General features: G+C 29.1%; 2 protein-coding genes and 1 long non-coding RNA gene across 3 annotated transcripts in view; 1 reads left to right on the top strand and 2 right to left on the bottom strand.

Annotated features, from left to right (window-relative positions):
• Positions 1–151: 151 nt before the first annotated feature.
• LOC124424586 (death-associated protein 1) lies at positions 152–1,985 on the bottom strand. Its single transcript, XM_046963866.1, has 3 exons — positions 1,675–1,985; positions 1,412–1,511; positions 152–713 (listed from the first exon to the last, which is right to left on the bottom strand). Exons 1-3 carry the CDS (start codon positions 1,721–1,723, stop codon positions 554–556), a joined length of 309 nt encoding a protein of 102 aa, XP_046819822.1. The 5' UTR covers positions 1,724–1,985; the 3' UTR covers positions 152–553.
• Positions 1,986–2,243: 258 nt separating this feature from the next.
• On the bottom strand, positions 2,244–3,627 carry LOC124424585 (proteasome subunit beta type-5). The gene is made up of 5 exons (XM_046963865.1): positions 3,383–3,627; positions 3,109–3,265; positions 2,821–3,033; positions 2,485–2,718; positions 2,244–2,423 (listed from the first exon to the last, which is right to left on the bottom strand). The coding sequence occupies exons 1-5, from the start codon at positions 3,593–3,595 to the stop codon at positions 2,320–2,322; spliced, it is 921 nt and encodes a 306-aa protein (XP_046819821.1). The 5' UTR covers positions 3,596–3,627; the 3' UTR covers positions 2,244–2,319.
• A 499-nt stretch (positions 3,628–4,126) lies between these two features.
• Positions 4,127–11,354, top strand: part of LOC124424789 — a 33,984-nt gene continuing 26,756 nt past the window's right edge. The window contains exons 1-2 of the long non-coding RNA XR_006942382.1: positions 4,127–4,206; positions 4,875–4,983. This is a non-coding gene — a long non-coding RNA (uncharacterized LOC124424789). The remainder of the gene's footprint in view (positions 4,207–4,874; positions 4,984–11,354) is intronic.

Genomic DNA, 11,354 nt, shown 5'->3' with positions numbered 1-11,354 from the left:
AATCGATCTTTCTGAAACACGGTTAACACGATTTATATTCAAAGAGTGATGAAAGGTAAAGTATTAACTTAATTCATAAGCTTATCGATCACGCGTATTATACATAAATATATATATACGTGATAAAAAATTTATACGGTGAAACGAAAAATCCCTGCGCATACGCATATTTTATTTCCCTTTCAAGTTATACAAATTGTCCCCAAATATCACTCCAATTTCCCCTCAACATACAATACACAATTAAATTTAATAATAACGTGACAATATCTTAATTATAATTATTATTATATCTTTTTTTTTCTTTTTTTATTTTCTTTTTAAGATTTAAAGGATATTAACGCGAAACAAGTAGTAGTATTCGCTTATAACGAGTAGAATTTTTTTTCCTTTTTCTTTTTTCTTTTTAAAGATTTTTAACGAATGTATGTCGAGGAATCAAACGAATTAATTCGTTTGAAATCCTCAAGATACCGTCGTTTATTTAAAATATTCGGACCGTAGAAATGCGCTCTGTGGTCCCAAAAACAATAGCGCGAAACACGCTAGAATTTCACTTCCTGGGCTGTTGAATGATAATCGGACGCGAACAGTGAGCTGGCCGAGCATCATGCGTCGGCGTTGGTTTTTCATGAAAATGTTGTACAGCTTCCGGCGGAAAATCAGCATTTCCCTTCGCGGGAACACCACTGATCATCATAGTCTTTGGCGGGCTATAAAGTATCCATAACAAAACAAAAACATAAAAAGAAAAATTAATTCGTTATTGCATTTTACACCAATAAGGTGTTATTCCTGATAACGTACAATCATTTTGAATATATTGATCTTGAGACAACAACGTCATGACTTTAAATATAGCGATATCAGATAACAGTAATAATAATAATGATAATAATGATAATAATGATAATAATGATAATAGTAGTAATAATAATATACTAAGCGTTAAATCATAATAACAGTGAGCAAGTGTGAGGCCATTTACGTTGCATTTACATTGGACTTGCGCAATCTTTTTGTTGAAAACAAATACGTGGAAAACTTCATTGGAACCATTTATCACGCATCTCTTGAAATATATTGTAACTCGTACATACACAATTATGTACGTGAAAGTATTACCACCTACTGCCGACCGACGATCCTGTGGATCTTCTTTCTTTCTCTCCCCTCTACCTTTCTCTTTAGCCGGTAACATCACGTTTCCTCTCTACTACTTGTCGAATTCTTTTGAAAAATGTGCTTATTTCGACTCGATTTGGGCCGAAAATTAATATATCATAAATCCGTTCCCCGACTTGTATCGTTATTATGATTTATAATTCGATATATAAAGGATGAAAGAAAGAATAAAATAATAAAATTATTATCTGACAATGTAAATTTTAATACGACGTATTTTCGTTACCTGCTAGAAGGTCTGCTTTCTTCAACGTCCTTGCTTGGCTTCACATCTCGATCCTCCTTTGGTGTTTTATGTTGAGTAATTCTCATTCCTCCTGCTTTCACTGAAATAAAGAATTAGGATGATGATAATATTAATTATTTTTTTCAATTGGCCTTGGATATATGTTGACAGGTGCATTATGACGTCGACATTGAATGATGCTTGTAAACACCGTTTAACCTTTTTTAATGGGATAAGTAATTAAAGATTTCAATTAAACTAACCTGCTGGAGGATGACCGCCTTTCAGTTTACATTCCTCTGTACTCGACATATTTCGTGTCGGTATGTAGGCTCGAATACACTGGAAATTCTTCGTGCACGAAAGTACAATATGTTTCTCGTACGTTGTAATGACACTCCTCACGCCGCACTACGCGTTGCGGTGGTCGACGTCAACACATACGAACATTGCTAGTATCGATAGTGGGGAGTATACAAAGATCGCGCCATTTTTGAATCGTATATAGGTTATACGTTGTTAATATAGATGTATTATAGCATCAAAATTTTTCATCACTCGAGTTAAATAATATTACGTTAAACAATATAAATATAAGTATAGAAAATGAGTTCGTCAACAAAATTTATATATAATTTTGCAACTTGTATAAAATTTAAAGTTATTTTATTGAAATTTTGATTATGGTGCATAGAATTAATATAATTATTTTATATGTATGTGCGTAAGGTTAGAAATTTCATGTCCTGTAACGTTAAGGTTAATTGTTAAGTATTAATTCATTTTATAATACACAAGGAACACAAATCGTGATTAACTTCAATTTGAAAGCTTTTGATGAAAATATTCCTAAGAATAATATTTTATTAAGTGAAAAGGGGGAAAAAAATACAGTATGTTTAGATTGATTACTTGCTGCTTCCTGCTAGTTTTTGGTCTTGATACATATAATGTAAATCTTTGCAATCTTCATCAGAAATATGTACCCAACCAGTTGATTTCATATGATATACTGTAAAGGAAGAATTAAATTAATACATAAAATGTTTAACTACAAAATTATTGGTACTTACCTCTTACTATACCACCAGAATATGCATCTCTATGAGTAGCATGATAAATTGCTCTTCTTCCTAACTCATAAGCTTCTTTATCTGTTAGATCCCAACGATAACCAGAATCTAATACACCAAAGGCATAAATAGAGCCAGAACCTACGCTAAATACTTTTCCTGGTGTTCGAGTACCTTCTGAATCAATGTAATACATTCCAGGACCACGTTTATCCCAACCCGCAAGCATCATACCTGAAGAAATATCATATATATATCCACTAATTTGAATATTATTTTTTTGAATAGAATTTGAATGTATATATAAAACCAAAAATTGTTTTTTCGATATCTTACCCATGCTCAAACCCATTCCTTTGTAATTATATACCATGTTTGACAATAGTTTACTAGCAGCTGCAATTGAAATACGTTCTCTATTTCTTAATTCATACATACGGCATTGTTTAGCTAAAACACGATCCCAATAAACGCAATCTGCAGCACCACCAGCCAAAGTACCAAGAAGATAGTCATTGATCTCCACTATCTTTTTCATTGTTTGCGAACCTATAAAGACATAGAGTTGTAGTCAATGTACAATGTTTTTGGATTGATAATTTTGATAAGGAAATAGATTATTACCAATAAATTGCCCTCCCGTAGCACGGGAATCAACAGCCAATATGATACCGCCTTGGTATTGAAATCCCAATGTAGTTGTTCCATGATCAAATTGAATTTTTAAATGTTTCCCAGTTTCATCAGTACTTGCAGAAAGTTGTGCAAGACTTTCAGCAGGCTGAAAATTGTATATATGAAACAATTAACATAAAAAACTATATAAAATTCTTCTACATGATGTAGCAAATTTCAGATACTAATTCATTAGTGTGATAACTTATATGTTGATACTTGCGTTTATATACGGTGGTACAGCTAATTGAACATTATTTATAAAGTTTCTTGTGTATTTTTCGATTTCACCTGGTATTTTATCTGTTTCTTGCAAAGAATTAAAATCTACATAAGAACTGAGACCACAAACTTCAGCAAGCGCCATGTTCATACGAATACTGAATGCATATAGCATGTCATCTTGCTGTTTCTGTTTTACCTCTGTAGGTGGCATTGGTGACTAATGAAATGAATTTGTATTTAATAAGTTTATATAATTTAGTTAATATTAAACAATTTTGTTATTATAAATCATTCTCGTTAAAGAATTTCTACGATTAAACTATTTTCAGTATATTTTATAATTAGTGATAATAAGTCCATTTTTAAAAATGAACTTATAGAACGAATGGACCAATCACCGTTAAAACAGGAAATAGTCGTTTTAGATGAGCCAATTAGATTCTTCGATATTCTTTTTTTCAATATTTTTTCTATTCTAATTGGATGTTTTTAATATGTACTCATAAAGAAATAGTTCTTCCTGTTTTGTTATATTAAATTCTTTTGTCATAATAATCAAGAGAATTTCGATAGACTTTATTGACAGGAAATTTGTAGGAAATTATAAAAAAGCTAAAAAATAATATATATTATTTCATAAATTTAATCGTATATCTTATCTTGTCGTGTAAACTGGTGACCCCTAACAACATACAGTTTAAGCTTTTAGTACAGCAACCGAGCGAGTATTTTTGAATAGTGGGAACAGACAGCACGTAAACACGTAAAAAGAGAACGAATGTTGGCAAACTGTCAAAAAATCAAAGATAAATACACAAATAGGTAAATGAATTTCTTCTATACGATAGAATAGCTCTTGATTTTTATTTTATGTAACAAATTTAGGAAGAATCATTAATTTTTATTTACTATGTTTATTGTTTTTAATTTTTTAGTTATAATAATTAATAATTAAGTAACATTTTTTATATCTATAACTATTTATTATTTTATTCCGAATCGATGGATTTTTTATTTTCAATTAAAATAATACGGTAGTGAGGTATCTTATTTTATGAACTTAATACAATTTAATTATTTTTGTTAAAATGTTAGTTGTAACATTTAAAATAGACGTTGGCAAAATCACATTTTCGTTTGACGTTTTAATTTGAATTCTGATTGGTCTATATGAAGTTTTCCAATCATTCAATTACTTTGGAAGATGGAAACAAATGGAAAAAATTTTTATTGGTTAATTTTTTTTTACAAATCACTAAATAACCAATCAGCGATCGATCGCCATTTTTTTATGCGATTAACTCTTACACTTAAAGAAGTCGTCAGTGACATCCGCTCTTTCTAAAAAAAGTATAAGTTTTCTTAATATTCAAGTTATATCTATTTTTAATTTATCAAATCTTGATAATTAAGTATTTTACTTTGAAAAAATATGAAAAGTGATAAAATCTTGCATAGAAAAAATGTAATTTTCCTGTTTTACCATATAGTGTACGGTGATCTGAATGATTGATTTGTGAATCTTTGGCCGGAATGAGACGTGAAAGTGTACGATCGAGGATTTTACGTAAATAATTGATCTACCACAACGATAATCAGGTAAGCTTAATAAATGTATTAATTATTATATATCATTATTAGAATATGTACATATATAAAGGAGATATAAGTACGATGTTAATGCGTATATGCATATACATATATATATATATATATATATATATATATATATATATATATACACATAATATACATAATATATATGTATAATCCATATTATTCGCTTATATGTATACAGTAAAGTACGTCTATCATTAAATACATAACTTTTTTTTTATTTTAATGAAAAAACAAATCAAGGGAACACATTTTCTGTTGAAATAATATCTAACGTTTATTCATCGCATCATCGTAAAATAACAAAATGATGAAGTTATATTCGATAAAGTCTACGCTAGTAATACGACAATAAAGATTTTTCTCTAGTTCCTGTAGCTTCTAATAAAGGCGTCCTTCGTAGCGCATTAGTACATCTAACATCCAAGAGGTCTATCGGAGCACGCGTTAACATTCCATCGTGCATCGTTCTATGAATGTATGGTGTGCTGTCTCATAATAATCTTCCTTTCACTCTTTTAACGACGTCATGTATATACACGCATATATATATAGGTACATAGTTCTTATATATAATATCTATATAGATATCTATCATACTATCATACTATATATAGATATGTATATAACTAGTAACGGAAAATGCAGTTATCGACGTTATATAGTTGGTACAGTGCAAACTTGGAAAGATACGTTTCAAATAGTATTTTCATGAGTCACGGTAACACCTGCAACAGTTCAACGAGATTTCTAATACTTTTACTTATCTATTCGACTTATGCCCGTAAGGTACTTGAGAACATCTTAAGTATCTATTTTATCGTTCGATGGATCGATGTAATATGAACTAACTTGAGTGCTCTCGACGTTTTGATCTAGTCAGAGAACTGCGTCTTCTGGATTTTAGGAAAAAAATCTAGTAAAATGTTCTTTGACAATTTCGTATCTGTTTGAAAACTTTGACCCTATAAAGAGCCCTCTCTCTCACTCTCTTTCTCTCTCGTTATATTGTCACGATGATTACAAACACATTATTTTTATATTACTGAATGTTATATAATTAGACTTGTTCCTTACGTATTTCATTTTTAATCGTTTATAATAAAATGGACAAATGTGATTTTAAAAGTAACTGGATATATTGTATGAAATTACAAACAAGATCCAACGTCTTCTTCACGTATTATATGAAAGTTATTCTAATGAAAAAAATTTCTTTAAGATAGTATTTTTGCTTTATATAATTCGTAAATGGATAACTTCTCCGTTGCGTGCATTATGGTCTCCATTATCAAATAATTCGTTCCTTTGATATTTAAGATTTTTACTTATACTCGACGATGTAAAATTTAATACGTAAGCCATAAGAAAGAATACACTAATCAGAGTCGGCTATACATTTTCGACTATTAAATGTAAGCCGTTGCCTATGAGAAATTTCGTAAGGATAAAATCATTATAGTTCACGTTTTATGTATTACGTATGCGTGCGTGTGTGAAGGTTATTAAATTCATCAACCATTACACCATACTTGAAAATAAAAGTCGTGCATAGTTTAAGCGTAGATTTTCTCCTCGCACCTTACTCGGTATATAGGATAGTTGATAGGTAGAATATTGGTATTATAATCCTATGTTTGTAAAATAAAATGTCTTATGTTACTTTTGTGATATCGTTGCTTAAAAGTTCTGAATATCAATTCTTATTAATTTTTTTTCAAATATATATATATATATATATATATATATATATATATATATATGAAATCGATAAAAAAAAAAAAATAAAAAAATAGATAACAATAGAAAAAAAATAAAGACAGAAATAAAAGCCATGTAGCTTTTATGGTGTATGGTACGAGTTATGGTGATGTCGAATGGTGGGGATAGTTTACTATCGTTTTACTAAAGCAGGCAAGTAGAGAGGTATCGGTCGCCACCAGTTGCCCACTTATGGTTCATATCAGTATTTTTCAATCTTTACTAAATTTGTCTATAATGATATTACGGTATAAATGTTTATAATGAAGAAACTGATAGGCTGGAGCCATTATACGTTATTTTAAAGATATAACTTGGACATTTTTTTGAACTAGTAAAAATATTTTACGAATATTTTTTTTTAAATCTTTTAGAAGTCAATTACTTTTCTCATATTGGCAGGTAAGATAGGAGATATCATTTAGTGGGTCATTAAAAATTTAACATGATCTATAAGTCGATAAACGATTGATTTATATCGTTAAAATATTTATAACAAAATTTTATTTTGAAAATAATCGAACAATTTTGTTGAAATATTAGATAGTAATTAATATTGCGATAGACGAAATGTATGTGCAAAATCTCGTTAGATTTAGCTATGCCAAATTTTTGCAATAATCATTAAGATAAGATGTATTTAAGAATCCAAACATTCAGAAAAGTATAATGATTCGTTCAAAACTTTATTCAGAATTGAAAAATTCCATTTCTATCGAAGGTTATAACGAGCTAACGCTTTATACGATGACGATTGCAAAAGAGATTTTTAACGATTATGCTTTAAAAAATAGATATTTATGGAGAATTTAATCACAAATATTATTGTATCGGGATGGTGGTATTGACCGAAGTTGAAAAGAAATCGTTGAAACTAATGTGTTCGACACGCGTCATATATTCTATCTCTTTTTCTTTTACAGTTGTATAAATAAAAAAAGAGAAAGGAAGAGAGGGAGAAGGAGAGAGAGAGAGAGAGAGAGAGAGAGGGAGAGGGAGAAAGAGAGGGAATGAAAAAGATTTGTAATAGGTATCTCGTAATTTATAGTAGGCTAAGATAATCGATTATCCAAGTACGTCACTAAGTGATACAACAGACAAATATGTTGGTATGTTTCGAATAGGAAACTGTTATTATGTATCACGTATTATTCTCTTCTTTTGTGGGGTCAGCGATATGACGTATTTCTTACTGGTGGGGTCACGTGTACGGGGGTAAGGCACTGAAAAATGCCACGCTATTGGTCCGTTTCTACGTCGAACCACCCATAAACGCGAGAGACGTTATCCGTGTCTTCGATAACGTTGTTATATTTTCTTTTTGATTCCGTTCTCTCGAAAGATCGCGATGTTTGCCGAACGTTTCCAAACGTTGATAACGATAACGAGCCAATTGACTTTTTCCCTCTTTCTCTTATTCTCTCTTCTCTCTTTCTCTCTCTTTCCTTCTCTCTCTCTCTCTCTATCTCTCTCTCTCTCTCTCTCTCTCTCTTTCTCTTTTTTCATTGTTTTCTTCTCTTTTTTATCTTTCATATATTCATATGCTTTTTTCTTTTCTTTTTTTCATCTTTTTTTTTCAGTTAGATACAATCAGTCATCTCAGTACAAAAAGTAATTGTTCAGTTTTGAATTTAAAAGATTAGATTGGAATCTGATCTTGATCGGTTTTTATTATACAACTTAGGTGGGAGATTTAAAAATGTACAATAGAAGGAATTAAAATTTGATTTAGCATATATAATAAAATGATGGTAATATTGTGTTTTACAATGATTCTGTATGTATTGCATTAACATTGAGCTATATGTGGTTTATAGTGTGGCTTATATCTCCTACTAATCAATGTGGCACCAGAAAGCAAATAACGTAGCGTTGTTTTCATCGTAGTTTTACGTTGTTTTCTATTTATCTATTGTATATTACTGTATACTACGCATATATGTATATTATAAAAAATTGTTGATTGATACGGATATAGTTAATTCATTGATTTTATGTTTTTCGTTCAAATTCGTGAGTTCGTAAAAACAAAAAAAAGAAAAACAAAACATTACGAGTACCCAAATTGTTGATCTAAATGACATTGCGAGTTTTCCGTTTTTGTAAAATCTCGACGCTTAATCGATAAGCCATTGCGTTGTTCGTATAGAATAGTTGAGAGATCAATTTCCACGAGTAGAAATATTTTAGATAGCCTCAGTTATTCTAATTGATACGGTTATCTTTCGAAAATTTTCCGACATTAATTTTTAGAATTTCTTTTTAATGACCAACGCGAGTGCTTTTTATTTTTCCCTCGACGAGCACGAATTAAGTGACTCTGATTTTTCTACAGCTATTTATTAACCCTTAAATGGAGAATTAAAACATATTGAATTTTAATCCTTTGCGATATAATTATTTTTCTAATTTGGTCAAATAATTTTACATTTTGATTTGATTTTCTTTTTTATCTTAAGCATAAGTATACTTTGAAAAAAATTATTAAATAAAATTGTTTTTTATTAATTTACTTCATTGAATAAATTAATAGTCATGTATCTTAAAGATGACTTTAAAATTTTATAATAGAAAAAATGTAGTGTTATCACGTCAGCAATGATTTTGCATTACAAAGAGTTAATAATAAAAAGAGTACATAATACTTGAAATAATTATCACAATGTCTTATAAATATATTTTACGATATTGTTAAGTCAATTTTCGATTTGTCTAATATCTAATAATATAATATTTTCTAATTAATTTTTAAATATATTAATAAAAAATATTATACGTAAAAAATGTTAACTTATTTTTTGTTTGAAATAAAATTTCATAGATAGGAAAGTTGTAACAAAAAATAGAAAATAAGAAAATCTTTGGGATAGATATCTGAGTATATATATACGATATATATACGATACATAGCATACGTATATGTATACGATAATGCGTAAAAAAGCGTAATTAAAAAAAAATGCGAATACATTCGAACTTCTTTGTTTAGATGTCGCTAGCTTTATCAGGTTCGGACGGTTGTCAAGGTCAATGGTACCACGCAAGATTCGATAAAACATTAAAATCGTCATTTAAAGCATTATTTACGGGGTGGCAATGTTAATTTAAAGACCAAAGTGAAAATTAGTGGAGACTTTTAATTCACGTATCTAATGAATTAATCATAAAAAAAGAAAAAAAAAATAGAAAGCAACATGTTTAACGCGAGAGAAACTCGAGATTTTAACGAGTCGACATGCGATTGAAAAAAAAATGACAAGGCCAAGTTTTTGACAGTTAGCATCTATCTACGTGTTCCTTCGTAGATTTCATTTTCATCCAATGGGTATTTACAAACACGTTTGTGAATATACAGGAAAGAGAAAATTAAATTTGACGTAATATTTTTTTTTTATTTAGTTTCTTTTTCTTTTTTCTCTTTCTTTTTTCTTTTTCTTTCTTTTTTTTCCTTTTTTTTTTTTTAATTTTATAACACGTTATAGTAATCATACTCATGGCTTTGGAGAAAATACTCGTTGTGTCTTTGTTTCAAGGGAAACGGAAGTTCCTCTTTCGCTGACTCGCTTCTAGTTATTATGTAATAAGTATATACAGTGAGAAGCAGTAACAATCTATGTGAGGTTATCCCTTTCATTTTTTCGAATTTCTCTTTTTGCGTGTATTTTCTTATGCGTTTAATCATATTCTATAACTTAATTAATGTATTTATGAAAGATATCATTTGAAAATATAATAACGTCTATGGGAACGTACACAAACATGGACTAAAAGAATGTGATACTAGATATTAAGAATTTAAGTGGTCGATAAATCGTGCTATTAAAAATGCCATTTGTACGTAAATTTAGAACAATCCATGGTTAGTATAGCTTGCCTCAAATAAATGTGTTTGCAGAATTACAGCACATTAATGTAATCCAATGATCGACAGTTTAATTTTCCATTAAATTGTTTTCATTCCAACAATTATTTCCATTATTTTCACTTTAACATTTATTTTTAATAGTTATTATATAATAATATTAACGAGGGTCATTTAAAAAGTTTGTAGCTTTTTTTTTTTTTAATACAGTTATACTTATTTCGTTCTTGAAGTGAAATAAATCTTAAAAATAATTGTAACGAAAAATAAAAAATAAAAGAAAATAAAGAAAGAAAAATAATAAAATTAAGAAAATAAATAAATAAAAAGCCACGAACTTTCTCAAATGATTCTAGTACTTTTCTCAAAATTTCTAAAAATATAAATTATGAATGAGTATCAATGAATTAATGTATCAATGAATTATAATCATACAAACATGGAAAAATATATTAACCTTGTATATAAAAGAAATCACAAAAATGATGATTTCTCTTTCTTTCTCTTTCTCTCTCTCTCTTTCTCTCTCTCTCTCTCTCTCTCTCTCTCAATGTATACAAGTGCAAATATAGACACATGTATATATAACTCATAGATAAATATACGTATATATGTATATATTATATGTATGTGTATACTCTGTGGAATCAAACAAAGAAGCGTGGCACCAGTTTCGATTACCTTTCGGAAACTTGGCACTTTACGTGGCGACCCAGCCACGAACGTTAAT

The sequence above is a fragment of the Vespa crabro genome, chromosome 6, assembly GCF_910589235.1.
Source record: "Vespa crabro chromosome 6, iyVesCrab1.2, whole genome shotgun sequence".
Lineage (NCBI taxonomy): Eukaryota > Metazoa > Arthropoda > Insecta > Hymenoptera > Vespidae > Vespa > Vespa crabro.
This window is presented reverse-complemented; position numbering and strand designations above follow the sequence as displayed.